The sequence below is a fragment of the Oncorhynchus mykiss genome, chromosome 7 (assembly GCF_013265735.2).
Source record: "Oncorhynchus mykiss isolate Arlee chromosome 7, USDA_OmykA_1.1, whole genome shotgun sequence".
Lineage (NCBI taxonomy): Eukaryota > Metazoa > Chordata > Actinopteri > Salmoniformes > Salmonidae > Oncorhynchus > Oncorhynchus mykiss.
The window spans coordinates 70,962,677-70,988,558 of NC_048571.1; the positions used below are offsets into that span (position 1 = coordinate 70,962,677).

The window sequence follows — 25,882 nt, forward strand, 5'->3', positions numbered from 1 at the left end:
AGAGGAGTAGAGGTGTATAGGAGTAGAGGAGTAGAGGTGTAAAGGAGTAGAGTAGTAGAGGTGTAGAGGTGTAAAGGAGTAGAGGTGTAGAGGTGTAAAGGAGTAGAGGAGTAGAGGAGTAGAGGAGTAGAGGTGTAAAGGAGTAGAGGTGTAGAGGAGTAGAGGAGTAGAGGTGTAAAGGAGTAGATGAGAAGAGGTGTAGAGGAGTAGAGGAGTAGATGTGTAGAGGTGTAAAGGAGTAGAGGAGTAGAGGTGGAGAGGAATAGAGGTGTAAAGGAGTAGAGGAGTAGAGGTGAAGAGGGGTAGAGGTTTAAAAGAGTAGAGGAGTAGAGGTGTAAAGGAGTGAAGGAGAAGAGGTGTAGAGGAGTAGAAGTGTAGAGAAGTAGAGGTGTAAAGGAGTAGAGGAGTAGAGGTGTAGAGGAGTAGAGGAGTAGAGGTGTAAATGAGTGGAGGAGAAGAGGAGTATAGGTGTAGAGGAGTAGAGGTGTAGAGGAGTAGAGGAGTAGAGGAGTAGAGGAGTAGAGGTGTAGAGGAGTATAGGTGTAGAGGAGTAGAAGTGTAGAGGAGTATAGGTGTAGAGGAGTAGAAGTGTAGAGGAGTATAGGTGTAGAGGAGTATAGGTGTAGAGGAGTATAGGTGTAGAGGAGTATAGGTATAGAGGAGTAGAAGTGTAGAGGAGTAGAAGTGTAGAGGAGTATAGGAGTAGAGGAGTAGAGGTGTAGAGGAGTAGAGGTGTAGAGGAGTAGAGGAGTAGAGATGTAGAGGTGTAAAGGAGTAGAGGAGTAGAGGTGTAAAGGAGTAGATGAGAAGAGGTGTAGAGGAGTAGAGGTGTATAGGAGTAGAGGAGTAGAGGTGTAAAGGAGTAGAGTAGTAGAGGTGTAGAGGTGTAAAGGAGTAGAGGTGTAGAGGTGTAAAGGAGTAGAGGAGTAGAGGAGTAGAGGAGTAGAGGTGTAAAGGAGTAGAGGTGTAGAGGAGTAGAGGAGTAGAGGTGTAAAGGAGTAGATGAGAAGAGGTGTAGAGGAGTAGAGGAGTAGATGTGTAGAGGTGTAAAGGAGTAGAGGAGTAGAGGTGGAGAGGAATAGAGGTGTAAAGGAGTAGAGGAGTAGAGGTGAAGAGGGGTAGAGGTTTAAAAGAGTAGAGGAGTAGAGGTGTAAAGGAGTGAAGGAGAAGAGGTGTAGAGGAGTAGAAGTGTAGAGAAGTAGAGGTGTAAAGGAGTAGAGGAGTAGAGGTGTAGAGGAGTAGAGGAGTAGAGGTGTAAATGAGTGGAGGAGAAGAGGAGTATAGGTGTAGAGGAGTAGAGGTGTAGAGGAGTAGAGGAGTAGAGGAGTAGAGGTGTAGAGGAGTATAGGTGTAGAGGAGTAGAAGTGTAGAGGAGTATAGGTGTAGAGGAGTAGAAGTGTAGAGGAGTATAGGTGTAGAGGAGTAGAAGTGTAAAGGAGTAGAGGTGTAGAGGAGTACAGGTATAGAGGAGTAGAAGTGTAGAGGAGTAGAAGTGTAGAGGAGTATAGGAGTAGAGGAGTAGAGGTGTAGAGGAGTATAGGTGTAGAGGAGTAGAGGTGTATAGGAGTAGAGGAGTAGAGGAGTAGAGGAGTAGAGGTGTAGAGGAGTATAGGTGTAGAGGAGTAGAAGTGTAGAGGAGTATAGGTGTAGAGGAGTATAGGTATAGAGGAGTAGAAGTGTAGAGGAGTAGAAGTGTAGAGTATAGGTGTAGAGGAGTATAGGTATAGAGGACTAGAAGTGTAGAGGAGTAGAGGTGTAGAGGAGTATAGGTGTAGAGGAGTAGAAGTGTAGAGGAGTAGAAGTGTAGAGGAGTATAGGTGTAGAGGAGTATAGATATAGAGGAGTAGAAGTGTAGAGGAGTAGAGGTGTAAAGGAGTAGAGGAGTAGAGGAGTATAGGTGTAGAGGAGTAGAAGTGTAGAGGAGTATAGGTGTAGAGGAGTATAGGTATAGAGGAGTAGAAGTGTAGAGGAGTATAGGTATAGAGGAGTAGAGGTGTAGAGGAGTATAGGTGTAGAGGAGTAGAAGTGTAGAGGAGTATAGGTGTAGAGGAGTATAGGTATAGAGGAGTAGAAGTGTAGAGGAGTAGAGGTGTAAAGGAGTAGAGGAGTAGAGGTGTAGAGGAGTAGAGGAGTAGAGGTGTAAAGGAGTAGAGGAGTAGAGGTGTAGAGGAGAAGAGGAGTAGAGGAGTAGAGGTGTAGAGGAGTAGAGGAGTAGAGGAGTAGAGGTGTAAAGGAGTAGAGGAGTAGAGGTGTAGAGGAGTAGAGGTGTAAAGGAGTAGAGGTGTAGAGGAGTAGAGGAGTAGAGGAGTAGAGGAGTAGAGGTGTAGAGGAGTATAGGTGTAGAGGAGTATAGGTGTAGAGGAGTAGAGGAGTAGAGGTGTAAAGGAGTAGAGGAGTAGAGGTGTAGAGGAGTAGAGGAGTAGAGGAGTAGAGGTGTAGAGGAGTATAGGTGTAGAGGAGTAGAAGTGTAGAGGAGTAGAGGTGTAGAGGAGTAGAGGTGTAGAGGAGTATAGGTGTAGAGGAGTAGAAGTGTAGAGGAGTATAGGTGTAGAGGAGTATAGGTATAGAGGAGTAGAAGTGTAGAGGAGTAGAGGTGTAAAGGAGTAGAGGAGTAGAGGTGTAGAGGAGTAGAGGAGTAGAGGTGTAAAGGAGTGGAGGAGAAGAGGAGTATAGGTGTAGAGGAGTAGAAGTGTAGAGAAATAGAGGTGTAAAGGAGAAGAGGAGTAGAGGTGTAGAGGAGTAGAGGAGTAGAGGAGTAGAGGAGTAGAGGAGTAGAGGTGTAGAGGAGTATAGGTGTAGAGGAGTAGAGGAGTATAGGTGTAGAGGAGTATAGGTGTAGAGGAGTAGAGGAGTAGAGGAGTAGAGGTGTAGAGGAGTATAGGTGTAGAGGAGTAGAGTAGTAGAGGAGTAGAGGAGTATAGGTGTATAGGTGTAGAGGAGTAGAGGAGTATAGGTGTAGAGGAGTAGAGGAGTATAGGTGTAGAGGAGTAGAAGTGTAGAGGAGTATAGGTGTAGAGGAGTATAGGTATAGAGGAGTAGAAGTGTAGAGGAGTAGAGGTGTAAAGGAGTAGAGGAGTAGAGGTGTAAAGGAGTGGAGGAGAAGAGGAGTATAGGTGTAGAAGTGTAGAGAAATAGAGGTGTAAAGGAGAAGAGGAGTAGAGGTGTAGAGGAGTAGAGGTGTAGAGGAGTAGAGGAGTAGAGGAGTAGAGGTGTAGAGGAGTATAGGTGTAGATGAGTAGAGGAGTAGAGGAGTAGAGGAGTAGAGGAGTAGAGGTGTATAGGTGTAGAGGAGTAGAGGAGTAGAGGAGTAGAGGAGTATAGGTGTATAGGTGTAGAGGAGTAGAGGAGTATAGGTGTAGAGGAGTATAGGTGTAGAGGAGTAGAGGAGTAGAGGAGTATAGGTGTAGAGGAGTAGAGGAGTAGAGGAGTATAGGTGTAGAGGAGTATAGGTGTAGAGGAGTAGAAGTGTAGAGGAGTATAGGTGTATAGGAGTAGAGGAGTAGAGGTGTAGAGGAGTAGAGGAGTAGAGGTGTAGAGGAGTAGAGGAGTATAGGTGTAGAGGAGTAGAGGAGTAGAGGCGTATAGGTGTATCGGTGTAGAGGATTAGAGGTGTAGAGGAGTAGAGGAGTATAGGTGTAGAGGAGTAGAGGAGTAGAGGAGTAGAGGAGTAGAAGTGTAGAGGAGTAGAGGAGTATAGGTGTAGAGGAGTAGAGGAGTATAGGTGTAGAGGAGTATAGGTGTAGAGGAGTAGAGGAGTAGAGGAGTAGAGGTGTAGAGGAGTATAGGTGTAGAGGAGTAGAGGAGTATAGGTGTAGAGGAGTATAGGTGTAGAGGAGTAGAGGAGTAGAGGAGTAGAGGTGTAGAGGAGTATAGGTGTAGAGGAGTAGAGTAGTAGAGGAGTAGAGGAGTATAGGTGTATAGGTGTAGAGGAGTAGAGGAGTATAGGTGTAGAGGAGTAGAGGAGTATAGGTGTAGAGGAGTAGAAGTGTAGAGGAGTATAGGTGTAGAGGAGTATAGGTATAGAGGAGTAGAAGTGTAGAGGAGTAGAGGTGTAAAGGAGTAGAGGAGTAGAGGTGTAAAGGAGTGGAGGAGAAGAGGAGTATAGGTGTAGAAGTGTAGAGAAATAGAGGTGTAAAGGAGAAGAGGAGTAGAGGTGTAGAGGAGTAGAGGTGTAGAGGAGTAGAGGAGTAGAGGAGTAGAGGTGTAGAGGAGTATAGGTGTAGATGAGTAGAGGAGTAGAGGAGTAGAGGAGTAGAGGAGTAGAGGTGTATAGGTGTAGAGGAGTAGAGGAGTAGAGGAGTAGAGGAGTATAGGTGTATAGGTGTAGAGGAGTAGAGGAGTATAGGTGTAGAGGAGTATAGGTGTAGAGGAGTAGAGGAGTAGAGGAGTATAGGTGTAGAGGAGTAGAGGAGTAGAGGAGTATAGGTGTAGAGGAGTATAGGTGTAGAGGAGTAGAAGTGTAGAGGAGTATAGGTGTATAGGAGTAGAGGAGTAGAGGTGTAGAGGAGTAGAGGAGTAGAGGTGTAGAGGAGTAGAGGAGTATAGGTGTAGAGGAGTAGAGGAGTAGAGGCGTATAGGTGTATCGGTGTAGAGGATTAGAGGTGTAGAGGAGTAGAGGAGTAGAGGAGTATAGGTGTAGAGGAGTAGAGGAGTAGAGGAGTAGAGGAGTAGAAGTGTAGAGGAGTAGAGGAGTATAGGTGTAGAGGAGTAGAGGAGTAGAGGAGTATAGGTGTATAGGTGTAGAGCAGTAGAGGTGTAGAGGAGTAGAGGAGTATAGGTGTAGAGGAGTAGAGGAGTATAGGTGTAGAGGAGTAGAGGAGTATAGGTGTAGAGGAGTAGAGGAGTAGAGGAGTAGAAGTGTAGAGGAGTATAGGTGTATAGGAGTAGAGGAGTAGAGGAGTAGAGGAGTAGAAGTGTAGAGGAGTATAGGTGTATAGGTGTAGAGGAGTAGAGGTGTAGAGGAGTATAGGTGTAGAGGAGTAGAGGAGTAGAGGAGTAGAAGTGTAGAGGAGTATAGGAGTAGAGGTGTATAGGTGTAGAGGAGTAGAGGTGTAGAGGAGTAGAGGAGTATAGGTGTAGAGGAGTAGAGGAGTAGAAGTGTAGAGGAGTATAGGTGTATAGGTGTAGAGGAGTAGAGGTGTAGAGGAGTAGAGGAGTATAGGTGTAGAGGAGTAGAGGAGTATAGGTGTAGAGGAGTAGAGGAGTAGAGGAGTATAGGTGTAGAGGAGTAGAGGAGTAGAGGAGTATAGGTGTAGAGGAGTAGAGGAGTAGAGGAGTAGAAGTGTAGAGGAGTATAGGTGTATAGGTGTAGAGGAGTAGAGGAGTATAGAAGTAGAGGAGTATAGGTGTAGAGGAGTATAGGTGTAGAGGAGTAGAGGAGTAGAGGAGTATAGGTGTAGAGGAGTAGAGGTGTAGAAGTGTAGAGGAGTATAGGTGTACAGGTGTAGAGGAGTAGAGGTGTAGAGGAGTAGAGGAGTATAGGTGTAGAGGAGTAGAGGAGTATAGGTGTAGAGGAGTAGAGGAGTAGAGGAGTATAGGTGTAGAGGAGTAGAGGAGTATAGGTGTAGAGGAGTAGAGGAGTAGAAGTGTAGAGGAGTATAGGTGTATAGGTGTAGAGGAGTAGAGGTGTAGAGGAGTAGAGGAGTATAGGTGTAGAGGAGTAGAGGAGTATAGGTGTAGAGGAGTAGAGGAGTAGAGGAGTATAGGTGTAGAGGAGTAGAGGAGTAGAGGAGTATAGGTGTAGAGGAGTAGAGGAGTAGAGGAGTAGAAGTGTAGAGGAGTATAGGTGTATAGGAGTAGAGGAGTAGATGAGTATAGGTGTAGAGGAGTAGAGGAGTATAGGTGTAGAGGAGTAGAGGAGTATAGGTGTAGAGGAGTATAGGTGTAGAGGAGTAGAGTAGTAGAGGAGTAGAGGAGTAGAGGTTTAGAGGATTAGAAGTGTAGAGGAGTATAGGTGTAGAGGTGTAGAGGAGTAGAGGTGTAGAGGAGTAGAGGAGTATAGGTGTAGAGGAGTAGAGGAGTAGAGGAGTAGAGGTGTAGAGGATTAGAAGTGTAGAGGAGTATAGGTGTAGAGGAGTAGAGGAGTATAGGTGTAGAGGAGTATAGGTGTAGAGGAGTAGAGGAGTAGAGGAGTAGAGGTGTAGAGGAGTAGAAGTGTAGAGGAGTATAGGTGTAGAGGTGTAGAGGAGTAGAGGAGTATAGGTATAGAGGAGTAGAAGTGTAGAGGAGTATAGGTGTAGAGGAGTAGAAGTGTAGAGGAGTATAGGTGTAGAGGAGTAGAGGAGTATAGGTGTAGAGGAGTAGAAGTGTAGTGGAGTATAGGTGTAGAGGAATAGAAGTGTAGAGGAGTATAGGTGTAGAGGAGTAGAGGAGTAGAGGAGTAGAGGAGTATAGGTGTAGAGGAATAGAAGTGTAGAGGAGTATAGGTGTAGAGGAGTAGAGGAGTAGAGGAGTATAGGTGTAGAGGAGTAGAGGAGTAGAGGAGTATAGGTGTAGAGGAATAGAAGTGTAGAGGAGTATAGGTGTAGAGGAGTAGAGGAGTAGAGGAGTATAGGTGTAGAGGAATAGAAGTGTAGAGGAGTATAGGTGTAGAGGTGTAGAGGAGTAGAGGAGTATAGGTGTAGAGGAGTAGAAGTGTAGAGGAGTATAGGTGTAGAGGAGTATAGGTATAGAGGAGTAGAGGTGTAGAGGAGTAGAAGTGTAGAGGAGTATAGGTGTAGAGGAGTAGAGGAGTAGAGGAGTAGAAGTGTAGAGGAGTATAGGTGTATAGGAGTAGAGGAGTAGATGAGTATAGGTGTAGAGGAGTAGAGGAGTATAGGTGTAGAGGAGTAGAGGAGTATAGGTGTAGAGGAGTATAGGTGTAGAGGAGTAGAGTAGTAGAGGAGTAGAGGAGTAGAGGTTTAGAGGATTAGAAGTGTAGAGGAGTATAGGTGTAGAGGTGTAGAGGAGTAGAGGTGTAGAGGAGTAGAGGAGTATAGGTGTAGAGGAGTAGAGGAGTAGAGGAGTAGAGGTGTAGAGGATTAGAAGTGTAGAGGAGTATAGGTGTAGAGGAGTAGAGGAGTATAGGTGTAGAGGAGTATAGGTGTAGAGGAGTAGAGGTGTAGAGGAGTAGAAGTGTAGAGGAGTATAGGTGTAGAGGTGTAGAGGAGTAGAGGAGTATAGGTATAGAGGAGTAGAAGTGTAGAGGAGTATAGGTGTAGAGGAGTAGAAGTGTAGAGGAGTATAGGTGTAGAGGAGTAGAGGAGTATAGGTGTAGAGGAGTAGAAGTGTAGAGGAGTATAGGTGTAGAGGAATAGAAGTGTAGAGGAGTATAGGTGTAGAGGAGTAGAGGAGTAGAGGAGTAGAGGAGTAGAGGAGTATAGGTGTAGAGGAATAGAAGTGTAGAGGAGTATAGGTGTAGAGGAGTAGAGGAGTAGAGGAGTATAGGTGTAGAGGAGTAGAGGAGTAGAGGAGTATAGGTGTAGAGGAATAGAAGTGTAGAGGAGTAGAGGAGTAGAGGAGTATAGGTGTAGAGGAGTAGAAGTGTAGAGGAGTATAGGTGTAGAGGTGTAGAGGAGTAGAGGAGTATAGGTGTAGAGGAGTAGAAGTGTAGAGGAGTATAGGTGTAGAGGAGTATAGGTATAGAGGAGTAGAGGTGTAGAGGAGTAGAAGTGTAGAGGAGTATAGGTGTAGAGGAGTATAGGTATAGAGGAGTAGAGGAGTATAGGTGTAGAGGAGTAGAAGTGTAGAGGAGTATAGGTGTAGAGGAGTATAGGTATAGAGGAGTAGAGGTGTAGAGGAGTAGAAGTGTAGAGGAGTATAGGTGTAGAGGAGTAGAAGGGTAGAGGAGTATAGGTGTAGAGGAGTATAAGTATAGAGGAGTAGGGGAATAGAGGAGTAGAAGTGTAGAGGAGTATAGGTGTAGAGGAGTATAGGTATAGAGGAGTAGAAGTGTAGAGGAGTAGAGGATTAGAGGAGTAGAGGATTAGAGGAGTAGAGGAGTATAGGTGTAGAGGTGTAGAAGTGTAGAGGAGTATAGGTGTAGAGGAGTATAGGTATAGAGGAGTAGAAGTGTAGAGGAGTATAGGTATAGAGGAGTAGAAGTGTAGAGGAGTAGAGGTGTAGAAGTGTAGAGGAGTAGAGGTGTAGAAGTGTAGAGGAGTATAGGTGTAGAGGAGTAGAAGTGTAGAGGAGTGTAGGTGTAGAGGAGTATAGGTATAGAGGAGTAGAAGTGTAGAGGAGTATAGGTGTAGAGGAGTATAGGTGTAGAGGAGTAGAGGAGTAGAGGAGTAGAGGTATAGAGGAGTAGAGGAGTATAGGTGTAGAGGAGTAGAAGTGTAGAGGAGTATAGGTGTAGAGGAGTATAGGTATAGAGGAGTAGAAGTGTAGAGGAGTAGAGGATTAGAGGAGTAGAGGATTAGAGGAGTAGAGGAGTATAGGTGTAGAGGAGTAGAAGTGTAGAGGAGTATAGGTGTAGAGGAGTATAGTTATAGAGGAGTAGAAGTGTAGAGGAGTATAGGTATAGAGGAGTAGAAGTGTAGAGGGGTAGAGGTGTAGAGGAGTAGAAGTGTAGAGGAGTAGAAGTGTAGAGGAGTAGAGGTGTAAAGGAGTATAGGTATAGAGGAGTAGAAGTGTAGAGGAGTAGAGGTGTAGAGGAGTATAGGTATAGAGGAGTAGAAGTGTAGAGGAGTATAGGTGTAGAGGAGTAGAAGTGTAGAGGAGTATAGGTGTAGAGGAGTAGAAGTGTAGAGGAGTAGAAGTGTAGAGGAGTAGAGGAGTAGAGGAGTATAGGTGTAGAGGAGTAGAGGTGTAGAGGAGTAGAGGAGTAGAGGTGTAGAGGAGTAGAGGTGTAGAGGAGTAGAGGAGTATAGGTGTAGACGAGTAGAAGTGTAGAGGAGTAGAAGTGTAGAGGAGTAGAGGAGTAGAGGAGTAGAGGAGTAGAGGAGTAGAGGTGTAGAGGAGTAGAGGTGTAGAGGAGTAGAGGAGTATAGGTGTAGACGAGTAGAAGTGTAGAGGAGTAGAAGTGTAGAGGAGTATAGGTATAGAGGAGTAGAAGTGTAGAGGGGTAGAGGTGTAGAGGAGTAGAGGTGTAGAGGAGTATAGGTGTAGAGGAGTAGAGGTGTAGAGGAGTAGAAGTGTAGAGGAGTAGAGGAGTATAGGTATAGAGGAGTAGAAGTGTAGAGGAGTATAGGTGTAGAGGAGTAGAAGTGTAGAGGAGTATAGGTGTAGAGGAGTAGAAGTGTAGAGGAGTAGAAGTGTAGAGGAGTATAGGTGTAGAGGAGTAGAGGTGTAGAGGAGTAGAAGTGTAGAGGAGTAGAGGAGTATAGGTATAGAGGAGTAGAAGGGTAGAGGAGTATAGGTGTAGAGGAGTAGAAGTGTAGAGGAGTATAGGTGTAGAGGAGTAGAAGTGTAGAGGAGTAGAAGTGTAGAGGAGTATAGGTATAGAGGAGTAGAAGTGTAGAGGGGTAGAGGTGTAGAGGAGTAGAAGTGTAGAGGAGTAGAAGTGTAGAGGAGTAGAGGTGTAAAGGAGTATAGGTATAGAGGAGTAGAAGTGTAGAGGAGTAGAGGTGTAGAGGAGTATAGGTGTAGAGGAGTAGAGGTGTAGAGGAGTAGAAGTGTAGAGGAGTAGAGGAGTATAGGTATAGAGGAGTAGAAGTGTAGAGGAGTATAGGTGTAGAGGAGTAGAAGTGTAGAGGAGTATAGGTGTAGAGGAGTAGAAGTGTAGAGGAGTAGAGGATTAGAGGAGTAGAGGAGTAGAGGTGTAGAGGAGTAGAAGTGTAGAGGAGTAGAGGAGTATAGGTATAGAGGAGTAGAAGCGTAGAGGAGTATAGGTGTAGAGGAGTAGAAGTGTAGAGGAGTATAGGTGTAGAGGAGTAGAAGTGTAGAGGAGTAGAAGTGTAGAGGAGTATAGGTGTAGAGGAGTAGAGGTGTAGAGGAGTAGAGGAGTATAGGTGTAGACGAGTAGAAGTGTAGAGGTGTAGAGGAGTAGAGGAGTATAGGTATAGAGGAGTAGAAGTGTAGAGGAGTATAGGTGTAGAGGATTAGAGGTGTAGAGGAGTAGAGGAGTATAGGTGTAGAGGAGTAGAAGTGTAGAGGAGTATAGGTGTAGAGGTGTAGAGGATTAGAGGAGTATAGGTATAGAGGAGTAGAAGTGTAGAGGAGTATAGGTGTAGAGGAGTAGAAGTGTAGAGGAGTATAGGTGTAGAGGAGTAGAAGTGTAGAGGAGTATAGGTGTAGAGGAGTATAGGTATAGAGGAGTAGAAGTGTAGAGGAGTAGAGGATTAGAGGAGTAGAGGATTAGAGGAGTATAGGTATAGAGGAGTAGAAGTGTAGAGGAGTAGAGGTGTAGAAGAGTAGAGGAGTAGAGGTGTAGAGGAGTATAGGTATAGAGGAGTAGAAGTGTAGAGGAGTATAGGTATAGAGGAGTAGAAGTGTAGAGGAGTATAGGTATAGAGGAGTAGAGGATTAGAGGTGTAGAGGTGTAAAGGAGTAGATGTGTGGAGGAGTAGAGTTGTGATGGGGATAGGTGAGGGGTAGACAGTAGGACAGGAGGACAGGGGGACAGGTGGATTGCACTGGTAAGCTCACCTTGAGACCCTCAGCCCTGTTGATGGCCCTTAGGGGCCTCAGCACTCTTAACACCCTGAGGATCTTCACCACAGAGATAGCACTGGACCTAGATAGGGCAGGCACAACATTTGCTTGTCTATAATCTGTATTTCTACCTGGACAAAGACACACACTCATAACTGAATGATATATCGAGCACGTTAGATTCAGTTGTCACAGGAGTGCAATGACATTTTACATTCCCAGGGACTACTTACTCCATGAGCATGGAGAGGAGGGATACGGTGACAACTATCAGATCCAAAATATTAAAGGAGTTCCGGCAGAAGGAGCCAGGGTGCATTATGGCTCCATATACGGTCATCTAGGGGAGAGGAGGATGGATTCTGACATGATGAGATTGGTTGACACATAAACCCTCTCAAAGCAACAAACCATGAACCCACATGAACCACAGCTGCTCATGTGAAAACATATACTGTAGAACTCTTCTGCAGTGCACAATAAAAAATAAATTAAGTGCTGCAAAAGTGGATGTAACATATTGTCGAGAGAGTTTGTCACATTAACAATTTAAGTGTGTAGCCCTTTCCTGGGGTCAATGACCGAAAGCACCCTCTTTGGCCTCATGGGAGGAATGTTATTCATATTTTTCATAATTTCATAATTAGTGATGTATTTATTTTTTATGATGAAAATCCGGTATTTGTATGCCAAACAGTCTATGTATATAAAGTGTAACATTGGGATGCAAACTCAACATTGGATACATTTAAACTCTATATCTGACATGGTAAAGGTGTCGTCTTTCTTTAAAGCCCTTAACCATGTGTATATTTTTGTTTCAGTGGATGTGTTTAAGACTACCAAGAAACACTCTGTGTGACCCTGATTTAGCCCACTGCAGTAAAAGGTTAACCCATTAATGTACTTGGTAATGTAAATGTACTTTTCATGTAAGACAAATATCCCATTCAACCAGTACAACTCTACTAGTAGTGGAAAAGACAAGCCGTGCCTGGTTACCTTGAGGACAACTTCCACGGTGAATACTGACGTGAAGACGACGTCAGCGGAGGCCAGCACCTACACAGCAGAGACAGGGCAACATCATCTCAGAGCAGTATCAGTGCACCAGAGTCCTTTAGCAGAATCTCCAGTGTAGACCTCCTCATAGTCTAGGTAAGGCAGTCTGTGTACACTAAGACAGTGATGCTTTATTTACTTTGCTCATACACTACAGAGCAATAAAGTAGAGAAACCCCCTTGTGTCAGTTATGTTGTCAAAATTTAAAAACTTTACTGAAAAAAGTGATTTTCCCTTTGAGATAAGGGGGTGAATGATACAGCAGGCATATCTGTGGGCACCTGGTTCCTGAAGGACATGGGGTCGATGGGGTCCTCGGCGGCTAGGGAGATGCTGCTGAGGAGGATGAAGAGGAGGATGGTGTTGGTGAAAGTGGTTGCGTTGATGATGCGGTGGCACAGCTTACGGAACCTGGAGGGGGACACAGCTTACATCACAGGCTGCAGACTTCTATACTGAGTAACTGGCAGTCAAATAAGGAGGCTAAAATAACCACACAACACCAACATCATAATCCATTCATCATCATCATCATCCTAATTCATTCACCATCATCATCATCATCACCATCCTATTTCATTCATCATCATCATCATCCTAATTCATTCATCATCATCATCATCATCACCATCTTAATTCATTCATCATCATCATCACCATCCTATTTCATTCATCATCATCATCATCCTAATTCATTCATCATCATCATCATCATCATCATCATCATCACCATTCTAATACATTCATCATCATCATCATCATCCTAATTCATTCACCATCATCATCATCACAATCCTATTTCATTCATCATCATCATCATCATCATCACCATCTTAATTCATTCATCATCATCATCACCATCATCATCACAATCCTGTTTCATTCATCATCATCATCATCATCACCATCTTAATTCATTCATCATCACCATCATCATCATCAACATCATCATCATCACCATCATCATCACCATCCTAATTCATTCATCATCATCATCATCATCATCATCACCATTCTAATACATTCATCATCATCATCATCCTAATTCATTCATCATCATCATCATCCTAATTCATTCATCATCATCATCATCATCACCATTCTAATACATTCATCATCATCATCATCATCCTAATTCATTCATTATCATCATCATCATCATCATCATCATCATCCTAATTCATTCATCATCATCATCATCCTAATTCATTCATCATCATCATCATCATCATCATCATCATCACCATTCTAATACATTCATGGGGCGGCAGGGTAGCCTAGTGGTTAGAGCGTTGGACTAGTAACCGGAAGGTTGCGAGTTCAAACCCCCGAGCTGACAAGGTACAAATCTGTCGTTCTGCCCCTGAACAGGCAGTTAACCCACTGTTCCCAGGCCGTCATTGAAAATAAGAATTTGTTCTTAACTGACTTGCCTGGTTAAATAAAGGTAAAATAAAAATAAAAAAATAAATAAATTCATCATCATCATCATCATCCTAATTCATTCATTATCATCATCATCACCATCCTAATTCATTCATCATCATCTTTACCATCCTAATTCATCATCATCATCACCATCCTAATACATTCATCATCATCATCATCATCATCCTAATTGTTTCATTATCATCACCATCACCATCCTAATTCATTCATCATCATCATCACCATCCTAATTCATTCATCATCATCATCATCATCACTATCCTAATTCATTCATCATCATCATCATCACCATCCTAATTCATTCATCATCGTCATCATCACCATCCTAATTCATTCATCATCATCATCACCATCCTAATTCATTCATCATCATCATCATCACCATCCTAATTCATTCATCATCATCATCATCATCACTATCACCATCCTAATTGTTTCATTATCATCATCATCATCATCATCATCACCATCCTAATTCATTCATCATCATCATCGTCATCCTCACCATCATCACCATCCTACTTCATTCACAATCATAATCATCATCCTAATTCATTCATCATCATCACAATCCTAATTATTCACCATCATCATCACCATCCTAATTCATTCATCATCATCATCCTAATTGATTCACCATCATCATCATCACCATCCTAATTCATTGATCATCATCATCACCATCCTAATTCATTCATCATCATCATCACCATCCTAATTCATTCATCATCATCACAATCCTAATTCATTCACCATCATCTTCATCACCATCCTTATTCATTCATCATCATCACCACCATCCTAAGTAATTCATCATCCTAATTCATTCACCATCATCATCACAATCCTAATTCATTCACCATCATCTTCATCACGATCCTTATTCATTCATCATCATCACCACCATCCTAAGTCATTCATCATCATCATCATCATTGTCATCATCACCATCCAATTTCATTCATCATCATCATCACCATCCTAATTCATTCATCATCATCATCATCATCACTATCACCATCCTAATTGTTTCATTATCATCATCATCATCATCATCATCACCATCCTAATTCATTCATCATCATCATCGTCATCCTCACCATCATCACCATCCTAATTCCTTCACCATCATCATCATCATCATCACCATCATAATTCATTCATCATCATCATTGTCATGATCACCATCATCATCATCCTAATTCATTCATTCATCATCATCATCACCATCCTAATTCATTCACCATCATCATCACCATCCTAATTCATTCATCATCATCACAATCCTAATTATTCACCATCATCATCACCATCCTAATTCATTCATCATCATCACAATCCTAATTATTCACCATCATCATCACCATCCTAATTCATTCATCATCATCATCATCACCATCCTAATTCATTCATCATCATCATCACCATCCTAATTCATTCATCATCATCACAATCTTAATTCATTCATCATCATCATCACCATCCTAATTCATTCATCATCATCAAAATCTTAATTCATTCACCATCATCATCACCACCATCCTAAGTCATTCATCATCATCATCATCATTGTCATCATCACCATCCAATTTCATTCATCATCATCATCACCATCCTAATTCATTCACCATCATCATCACCATCCTAATTCATTCATTCATCATCATCATCATCACCATCATCACCATCCTAATTCATTAATTCATCATCATCATCGTCATCATCACCATCATCACCATCCTGATTCATTCATTCATCATCATCACCATCATCACCATCCTCATTCATTCATCATCATCATCATCATTGTCATCATCACCATCCAATTTAATTCATCATCATCATCACCATTCTAATTCATTGATCATCATCATCATCATCATTGTCATCATCACCATCCTAATTCATTCATCATCATCATCATCATCATCATCACCATCCTATTTCATTCATCATCATCATCATCATCATCATCCTAATTCATTCATCATCATCATCGTCATGATCACATCATATCCATCCTAATTCATTCATCATCATCATCATCATCATCATCATCATCACCATCCTAATTCATTCATCATCATCATCACCATCCTAATTCATTCATCATCATCATCACCATCTTAATTAATTCATGATCATCATCATCGTCATCCTCACCATCATCACCATCCTAATTCATTTACCATCATCATCATCATCCTCATCACCATCCTAATTCATTCACCATCATCATCATCGTCATCATCATCATCATCATCATCATCATCATCATCATCATCATCATCATCATCATCACCATCCTAATTCATTCACCATCATCATCACCATCATCACCATCCTAATTCATTCACCATCATCATCATCATCATCACCATCCTAATTCATTCACCGTCATCATCATCATCATCACCATCCTAATTCATTCACCATCATCATCATCATCATCATCATCACCATCCTAATTCATTCATCATCATCATCACCATCCTAATTCATTCATCATCACCATCATCATCACCATCATCATCATCATCATCATCATCATCATCGTCACCATCCTAATTCATTCATCATCGTCACCATCCTAAGTCATTCATCATCATCACCATCCTAATTCATTCATCATCATCACCATCCTAATTCATTCATCATCATCACCATCCAAATTCATTCATCATCAACATCATCATCATCATCATCGTCACCATCCTAATTCATTCACCATCATCATCATCACCATCCTTATTCATTCATTCATCATCATCATCGTCATCATCACCATCATCACCATCCTAATTCATTCATCATCATCATCACATCCTCATTCATTCATCATCATCATCATTATCATTGTCATCATCACCATCCTAATTCATTCATCATCATCATCACCATTCTAATTCATTCATCATCATCACATCCTAATTCATTCATCATCATCATCATCATTGTCATCATCACAATCCTAATTCATTCATCATCATCATCATCACCATCCTAATTCATTCATCATCATCATCATCATCACCCTCCTAATTCATTCATCATCGTCATCATCGTCATCATCACCATTCTATTTCATTCATCATCATCATCATCATCATCACCATCCTAATTCATTCATCATCATCATTGTCATGATCACCATCATCATCATCCTAATTCATTCATTCATCATCATCATCATCATCATCGTCGTCATCGTCATCATCACCATCTTCACCATCCTAATTCGTTCATCATCATCATCACCATCCTATTTCATTCATCATCATCATCACCACCATCATCACCATCCTAATTCATTCATCATCATCACCATCATCATCACCATCATCACCATCACTATCATAATCATCATCATCAACATCAACATCATCTCCATCACCATCATAATCATCATCATCACCATCATCATCATCATCATCACCATCACCATCACCATCACCATCATCATCACCATCATCTCCATCACCATCATAATCATCATCATCTCCATCACCATCATCATCATCATCATCATCATCATCATCATCATCATCATCATCACCATCATCAACAACATAATCATCATCACCATCAACATCAACATCATCAACATCATCAACATCATCACCATCATCATCACCATCATCATCAACATAATCATCATCATCAACATCATCATCACCATCATCATCAACATAATCATCATTATCAACAGAATCATCATCACCATCATCATCAACATCATCACCATCATCATCAACATAATCATCATTATCAACAGAATCATCATCAACATCATCACCATCACCATCATCATAATCATCATCACCATCATCATCACCATCATCATCAACATCATCATCATCATCATCATCAACATAATCATCATTATCAACAGAATCATCATCACAATCATCATCAACATCATCACCATCACCATCATCATAATCATCATCACCATCATCATCAACATCATGATCATTACTTGTTCTCAGGGCTGAAGATGTAGAAGGAGCTGGCCTCTGGAATCGGTACCACCTCCTCCTTCAGCTGCAGGTCTGCCATTGGTCGGGGCCTCGGGGCGTCAGGGATATCAGGCTCTTCCTCCTCATCATCGCCTGGACGACAGAAAGAACAGAAGAACGTGACACGTTCTAAATTCTGAATTCTGTTAGATCCAGATTCCATTGCATGGATGTGCCCAGAGGTGTGTGAGATAGTGGGATATACCAGGGAAGTCAGCAGGGGGGAAGGGGTCCTTGATCTCATTCACGTTGGACTCAAACTCGTCTACTTTCAGCTGTGACATAAACAACATTTTTATTAGAGGGAGCATGGGTTGTATCCCACCGGCTACACTGATGTCCACTGTGGGGCAGGTCTGTCTGTGGACAATAGTTGACCGTGTGAAATATCTGGACCTGTTTTCATAAAGCATCTCAGAGTAGGAGCTCTGATCTAGGATCAGGTTCTCCATGTCCTTATAATAATCATTCTATTATGATCGCATGGGCCCTGACCTTGGCAGTAGTAGGGATGCCCTCTATTTTAGCCCTCTCTGCTGCCAACTTCTTGGCCAGGAGTGCCTTCTCCTCTGTTGCCTTGTCAGGCATGTTAGCCCTGAGCAGCTTCTTGCGTTTCTTCTCCTCAGACTTCTCCTTCTGGGCCATGGTCAGACTCTCGGCCTCCGCCAGGTTGTCCACGGCGATGGCCAGGAACACATTCAGCAGGATGTCTGAGGGCTAAGGGTCAAAGGTAATTACGGTCGGCAATGTAAGAGAGACACTTATTTACCCAAGGACAGTAGGACCGTCAGATTTCTGTCTGATAGAGGGGTTGGACTGAGTTTGGTTGGTTTTAGTTTAGACTAGCAATTCATGTGTGCAGACTCAACACAGACACACAGCACACACACACACACACACACACACACACACACACACACACACACACACACACACACACACACACACACACACACACGCGCACACACGCACACACACACACACACACATACACACACACAGAGAGGATACAGTTTCCGCAGACAAAGAGGATGATGAAGTAGATGCTGACGAGGATCCCGGGCATTGTGGGACCGCCATGCGCCATGATGCCATCATACATCACAGCGTTCCAGTCCTCCCCCGTCAGGATCTATCAGAGAGACAGAGTGAGAGAGAGAGAGAGAGAGAGAGAGAGAGAGAGAGAGAGAGAGAGAGAGAGGGAAATTATTAGCCTTTTCCAGAGGGAATCAAACAAAAAGCAAGCTCTAATTTCCAACATCTACATATCATACAGCTTCATATGCACCTCCAGATGGTCATATCATCTTTCCCACATTGTGTGCTAATTGTGTTATAATGATGATTGGTTGTGTATTCCTCCCTACCTGGAAGACACTGATGAGGGCCTGGGGGAAGCTGTCAAATGTGCTGCGGGGTTTGGGCTGGTTGGGGAAGTTGAATTTTCCCCCGAACACCTGCATGCCCAGCAGAGAGAAGATGACGATGAAGAGGAAGAGGAGGAGGAGCAGGCAGGCAATGGACTTTGTGGAGTTCAGCAGGGATACCACCAGGTTACTGAGAGATGTCCAGTACCTGACACACACACACACAGAGAAAAAGAGAGAGAGAGAGAGAGAGAGAGAGAGAGAGAGAGAGGAGGGGGGGACTGTTACCTACTTCCTGATTAGCTATTGCCCTCTGGGGGATGAGGATGTAAGACACAATCAATCAACGTATCAATAAATTAACTGGACCAATCTGGAGAGCCATGGTGTGTGCAGGCTTTTGGTCCAGTCCATCACTAACACACCTGCAATCCTAATGCAGCCTATTGTAAAAGTCTTACTTGGTGACTTTGAGCAGCCTTAGCAGTCGTATGCAGCGCAGCACAGAGATGCCCATGACGGTCATGACGTCCATGCGGACCAGGATGAGTTCCAGAATGCCGGTGGAGACCACGAAGCAGTCGAAGCGGTTGAACAGAGACATGAAGTATTGCTGGAGGCCCAGAGCATACATCTTTATTATCATCTCAATGGCAAACAGAGACAGCAGAACCTTGTTGGCAGTGTCTGGGAGGGGGGAGAGAGAAGGAGTGGCAGGGAGAGAGAAGGAGAGGCAGGGAGAGAGAAGGAGAGGCAGGGAGAGAGAAGAAGAGGCAGGGAGAGAGAAGGAGAGGCAGTGGGAGAGGAGAAGAGGCAGGGAGAGGGAAGGAGAGGCAGGGAGAGAGGAGAGGCAGAGAGAGAGGAGAGGCAGGGAGAGAGAAGGAGAGGAGAGGAGAGGCAGGGAGAGAGAAGAAGAGGCAGGGAGAGAGAAGGAGAGGCAGTGAGAGAGTAGAAGAGGCAGGGAGAGAGAAGGAGAGGCAGGGAGAGAGAAGGAGAGGCAGTGAGAGAGGAGAAGAGGCAGGGAGAGAGAAGGATAGGCAGGGAGAGAGAAGGAGAGGCAGGGAGAGAGAAGAAGAGGCAGTGAGAGAGGAGAAGAGGCAGGGAGAGAGAAGGAGAGGCAGTGAGAGAGGAGGGGAGGCAGGGAGAGAGAAGGAGAGGCAGTGAGACAGTATTGCTTCCTCCAATGTCCCTGTCCCGTACCAGGCTTGAACTAGTGATCATCTAATTGCAAACACCCGGGACCACCTTCCTTGACAACCAAGCAATTGAGCTATAGAAAAGGATCCAATTCGCTAGCTACATTGGCAACATTTTAAGCTAGTTGTAGAGTAAGCTTATGGCACACTCCTAACTCAGTTACATATATATATCGGTTTATTCTATATACATACTGTAGATATGTGTAGATATGCTATTGATATGTGTAGATAGTGACCTTGCCACCAGTTCGTTTAAGATCAAATCCCTGAGCTGACAAGGTAAAAATCTGTCATTCTGTCCCTAAACAAGGCAGTTAACACACTGTTCCTAGGCCATCATTGAAATTAAGAATTTGTTATAACTGACTTGCCTCGTTAAATAAAGGTAAAATATAAAATAAAAAAATGTGTGTAGATATGCTATAGATATGTGTAGATACTGACCTTGCCACTCAGTGAGTTGCTGGGACTGCTTGTGGTGTTCAGTAGCGATGGCCAGCGTGTTCAGAAACACCAGAAAGATCACCCACCAGTAGAACATACGGGATTTCACATACACAAGACACTTACGCCGGAAGAAAATGTTCCATTTACGAGCAAGCTTGCTGAACAGTGAGAGATGAGGGAGAGGAGGAGATGAAGAAATGTCATGTTAGGAGATGTGTCAGACTCATGAGGTCTGTTTTCCTTTCATTAAGACACCTGAGTGTTGTCCCAGTCAGAGGCAGGTGTTGGTGTACTTACTAGTAGTACATGATTTTTTGCATTGTGTCCATGTCCTTTAGACTCCCTGCCTCAGATTCTCCATCTTCCAGGGGTAGCAGGCCTTGGGACAAGAGACACTGTTGTCACTGCATGTTGTTTGATAAGGGCTGACTCATATTGTACTCTTCTATTATATTCTAATTGATCCTGTTGTGTGTTGGTGATTGGGTTAGGAAGCTATAAGTACCCTGTCCCTCCCCGTCGGCGTCCATGACTTCGGCCTGTGTGATCCACTCCATGTAGCCCTTCACATCCTCATCCAGCTGCTGGGTCTCCCTCATCTCTGTGTACTCTCCGCGCGCCTTGCCCTTCTCTCGCTCCTTAGTGAATTCACTGACGGAGGTAAAAGAGAGATAGAGAAAATATAAAAATGAGAGAAATGGAGGAGAAAGAGAGACATACCAGGCGATGTGTGTGTGTGTCTCCACTTACCCACTGAGCACGCCCAGGACCAGGTTGAGCACAAAGAAGGAGCCAACCAAGATGAGAGTCAGAAAATACATCCATGGCCACTCCATACCAATAGCATCATTCACCTAGGAGATGGAGATAGAGAGATGGGGGGAGAGAGAAAGAGAGGTGGAGAGACAGGGGAAGAGGGAGAGAGAGAGAGAAAGAGAGAGAGATAGATGGAGAGAGAGAGAGAGAAAACCAAAGAAAACATTAGAAGCAAAAAACATTTTGATAACGAATGTAAAACAATCTAAAACAAATGTCAAATGAAAAACATAAGTTACAAAACAACCCAGAGCTAAGCTAGGAATAGTTTGAAACTCTGAAACAGTATAAACATACACTGAAATGCAAAACATTGAATTATAACAGCAAGACACTTGTTGAAATTGAAAACGCAATTGAACAACATCAGTTGTGGGACATGTGGAACAATTTAAGCAGAACAAAGCTACAAGAATTAGCCATACAAGATTAATGAATTTGGAAAACCTATTTTGATAATCTATACAAAAACATCCCACAAAAAGACTTACAGCATACCCAATTAGACATTTGAGCAAAGTTTAACATCCTTCAATCAGTCATTTAAAAACAACCAAAATCCATTAGATTACTCAATAACCCAACAATAACTAAATGAAAAGCTAAAATCTATAAAACCAAAGAAGGCCTGTTGTCAAAATAACATCAGAAATGAAATGCTGAAAAACAGCATATGTGAGTTGCAAAATGCTGTGCTTAAATTGTTCAACATGGTACTAACTTCTTGCTGCTTCCCTGATTTCTGAAACCAGAGGCTCATCTGCCCTGTCCACAAAATTGGAGACAAATCAGACCTCGATAATTACACAGGAATTTGCATAAACAGCAACTTGGGAAAGCATTTTGAAGTTATGAATTAAAACTTTTCTTCAAGAAAAAATGTAATAAGTAAATGTCAGATTGACTTTCTCCCCAACCATCGCAGCAGGGTAGCCTAGTGGGGCCTAGTGGTTATAGCTTTGGACTAGTAACCAGAAGGTTGCAAGTTCAAACCCTTGAGCTGACAAGGTACTAATCTGTCATTCTGCCCATGAACAAGCAGTTAACCCACTGTTCCTAGTCATTGAAAACAAGAATTGGTTCTTAACTGACTTGCCTAGTTAAATAAAGGTCAAATAAAAAATCGCGCTACTTTCCAGATATACAAAGTACACTCTTTGCTTACAATATTGACTATAAAAAAGCATTCGATTCTATTTGGCACGAAGTTCTATTCTTCAAAATTCTCCAAAGTGGGCTTGGCGGTAAAGTGTATGACTTAATCAAATGTATGTACACAGAAAACGTGTGTGCAATAAAAATCCAAAACCAAAGAACATTATTATTTTTGCAATGTCGAGGTGTGAGACAAGGCTGCAGTTTGAATCCAAACCTTTTCAACATTTATATCAATTAATTAGCAGACATGTTGTAACATTCTGCAGCCCAATGAATCACAATATTTGACATAGGTAAAATATCTGCTATCTCCTTTGTGGACGGACATGTACAACACTGCCTCCCTCAGCCAGAGATGACCCAACCAGAAAAAAATCCATCATGTGTTGCAAACTGGTGGGGGGAGGGTTGTAGCGGGGGCTTTGTTCTTGCCCCAGTTCATCTTAGCTGAAGAAGCTCTCTCGTACACCTTCAGACTAGTCTCTAGTGCCTGCATATCCTGCCCATCACTGACCATCCCAGAAACGTCAGCGGCACTGGCCCGATAGAGGGCATCCTTGTCTAATGCCCCGCCTCATCCAGACCGGCCTACTGAGCCCCCCTCCCACCTTGACCATACATGATGCCCCAGCATACAACATCTTCACACAAGCCAAAAACCTTTCCCCAAACACAGACATCACATTGAACAGATACTCATGGTCCACTCTATCAAAATCCTTCTCTTGATCTAAAGAGACCAGTCCAAAGTTCACATTAGAAACTTTCGACAAGTCCAACACGCTGATGATTAAGAACAAGTTGTCCGTGATTGAGTGTCCCGGTTCACAATATGCCTGGAAAAAACTGCCCAGGTCCCTACGTGATTCAGCTAAATTAGCCTTGGAGGCCTACATTGCCTTGCCCCACCAGCTCTACCTCCACTTCACTGATACTACGCTCGAGTTCCCCCAATACTCTCCTAGCCTCTGAGGATGAGAGAGCTGTATACTGTTAACAGAAAAGCAGAATTTTGACTTTTTTCACATCCGACCATTGACTCAAAGACTCATACTCCTCTCTTCGCTGCCCCCACCTTTCCCAAAAAGTCTGGAAACCTGAGCAAAAAAAACGTGGCATCTTGTAAGAGATTTACATTAAACTTCCAATTAGATTCCTGCTGAGGCCCTGGTGAAATAGACAGCCAAGCCATGTTCATGTGGCGATCCATAAAACCCACCGGGAGAATGGTAGCGCCCAACAGCCTATTGCTCTGATTCCTGGACATGTAAAACAGCTCTAGTCAGGCTGCACTCACCCTAGCCCCAAAGACCTTCACCCATGTATACTGTCATGTGTTGGGATGTTTAGTTCTCCAAACATCCACTAGGTCAAACTGCAACCTCTAAAGATTCTGACCCTTTTTTTTCAATTTTCACCTAATATGACATACCCAAATCTAACAGCCTGTAGCTCAGGACCAGAAGCAAGGATATGCATATTATTGATACCATTTGAAAGGAAACACTTTGACGTTTGTGGAAATGTGAAATGAATGTAGGAGAATATGACACATTAGATCTGGTAAAAGATAATACAAAGAAAAAACATGAGGGTTTTTTGTACCATCATCTTTGAAATGCAAGAGAAAAGCCATAATGTGTTATTCCAGACCAGGCGCAATTTAGACTTTGGCCACTAGATGGCAGCAGTGTATGTGCAAAGTTTTAGACTGATCTAATGAACCATTGCATATCTGTTCAAAATGTTGTATCAAGACTGCCCAAATGCGCCTAAATTATTTATTAATACATTTTGAAGTTCATAATTGTGCATTCTCCTCAAACAATATCATGGTATTATTTCACTGTAATAGCTACTGTAAATTGGACAGTGCAGTTAGATTAACAAGAATTTAAGCTTTCTGCCCACATCAGATATGTCTATGTTCTAAGATTTTTTTGTTTGTTTCTTACAACCTCATGCTACTCACATTAGCCTACGTTAGCTCAACAGTCCCACGAGAAGGACACCGATCCTGTAGATGTTTTTAATGATGTCTCTAAACACCACACTGAGCCTGAATGAGACTCCTCCCCATTTCTATCTTTCCTAAAATCCATCATACAGTTCCAGTCCACGCCTACCACCAGCGTCTCCTCAGGCGCTACCTGTGAGATTTCCTGTCTAAGACACCCCCCCCCCCCCCCCTCTCTCCCTGTGTTAGGTGCATACACATTTATAAGGACAAAACCTTTGTTGTTAATGTCTGCTTTTACTACAAGCAGTCTACCCCTACACACCTCCTTTTTACGGAGCAAATTCTTACCACCATACCCGGTGCAAAAAGGACTGCCACCCCTGCACTAACATTTGTTCCACAACTCAGCACACTTACCCTTTTCCACCAGAGCCCCCAATTGACTTCATTCATCGCATCACTATGAGTCTTCTGCAGACACAACACCTGTACTTTTTGGGGTTTTACATATTCACCCAACACACTCCTCTTTCCTGCATCTCTGGCACCATTTATATTAAGTGAGCCTACCTGAAGAGTCTCCATAAGTGGGAGAAAGGCCCGCAATGAAAGAGACCAATAACAAAGCTCAAAAAGCCCCAGTGCCAGAAAAAAAACGATTCATCTAAACAGCATCTGAAGGTCGACCCTTACGCACGTTTGTGACCCACTTCCTCAACCTAAAACGTTTCCTTGGTAAGAGGATACCATGCCCCTCATTTTTCATTGCGTGTTGTACTGACCTTACAAACTTTCAAAAAAAGCTTCAAGATTAACCTTTTTCCCTTCAGTCTCATTCAGGAACCTTGACAGTTCCCTCATCGTGTACTTTGACACCTCTGCCTGACAGGCTGACAGCTCTGGACCCATTGGGGAAGAGTCTGAAAATAAAGCCTCCTCATTGTCCTATTCCTCAGACTCACCTTCGACCTCCTCATCTGCATCTCCCATTCTGACCACCTGCCCTTTCTCTCTAGTCGGAACCTCCCCCCCAGCACCAGGCAAAGGTTCCTTAGTGCCTTTGACCACACCAGTCTCTCCCCTCCCACCTCCTTTCTTCTCCCTCTTTTTCCTCTTCCGCCTGACACCCTCCTCCACCACCCCTAGTTGCTTGCCCTTCCCCACTATACTCTCCTCATCCACTAGCAGAACCTGACTAGGCCCATCCTCATCTACACCACCATCCATAGCCTGACTAAACCCAGCTTCATCTACACCCCCATCCATAGCCTGACTAGACCCAGCCTCATCTACACCACCATCCATAGCCTGACTAAACCCAGCTTCATCTACACCCCCATCCATAGCCTGACTAGACCCAGCCTCATCTACACCACCATCTATAGCCTGACTAGACCCAGCTTCATCTACACCACCATCCATAGCCTGACTAGACCCAGCCTCATCTACACCACCATCTATAGCCTGACTAGACCCAGCTTCACCTGCACGTTGACCTTGATTTCCCCAACTGGCGCTTGTGCCCTCACCTTGTCTACAGCCTTTATGTACCTTTATGCCCAAAATCCCCACACTCAAAACACTGGCAAATCCCCACACACTGTGCTAGGAAACCCCACAGATTTGCAACTACCACCCTAGTCGAAAGAGGAGAAATTGGCACTACCTACCAAATGTACTATTTTCATGAACACAACCACATCTTTGTTCATTCTGGATGCGGAATGTATGAATTCAGCTCCTGCCTGTTCGCAGACCGCGAGCTGAACCTCCTCCACCATATCAGGACACACCTGAATCTACGACGTAACGACAGTGTTTCCTCCGCTTTA

General features: G+C 43.3%; 1 protein-coding gene across 1 annotated transcript in view; it reads right to left on the bottom strand.

Annotated features, from left to right (window-relative positions):
- Positions 1–25,882, bottom strand: part of LOC110528387 (dihydropyridine-sensitive L-type skeletal muscle calcium channel subunit alpha-1) — a 48,342-nt gene that overhangs the window by 11,243 nt on the left and 11,217 nt on the right. The window contains exons 7-20 of the mRNA XM_036983978.1: positions 20,867–20,970; positions 20,622–20,767; positions 20,414–20,495; positions 20,114–20,274; positions 18,932–19,157; positions 18,471–18,678; positions 18,115–18,235; positions 17,599–17,813; positions 17,309–17,378; positions 17,064–17,196; positions 11,917–12,046; positions 11,575–11,634; positions 10,806–10,912; positions 10,567–10,654 (exon numbers count right to left, since the gene is read on the bottom strand). Coding sequence (XP_036839873.1) covers positions 10,567–10,654; positions 10,806–10,912; positions 11,575–11,634; positions 11,917–12,046; positions 17,064–17,196; positions 17,309–17,378; positions 17,599–17,813; positions 18,115–18,235; positions 18,471–18,678; positions 18,932–19,157; positions 20,114–20,274; positions 20,414–20,495; positions 20,622–20,767; positions 20,867–20,970 — 1,851 coding nt within the window. The remainder of the gene's footprint in view (positions 1–10,566; positions 10,655–10,805; positions 10,913–11,574; positions 11,635–11,916; positions 12,047–17,063; positions 17,197–17,308; positions 17,379–17,598; positions 17,814–18,114; positions 18,236–18,470; positions 18,679–18,931; positions 19,158–20,113; positions 20,275–20,413; positions 20,496–20,621; positions 20,768–20,866; positions 20,971–25,882) is intronic.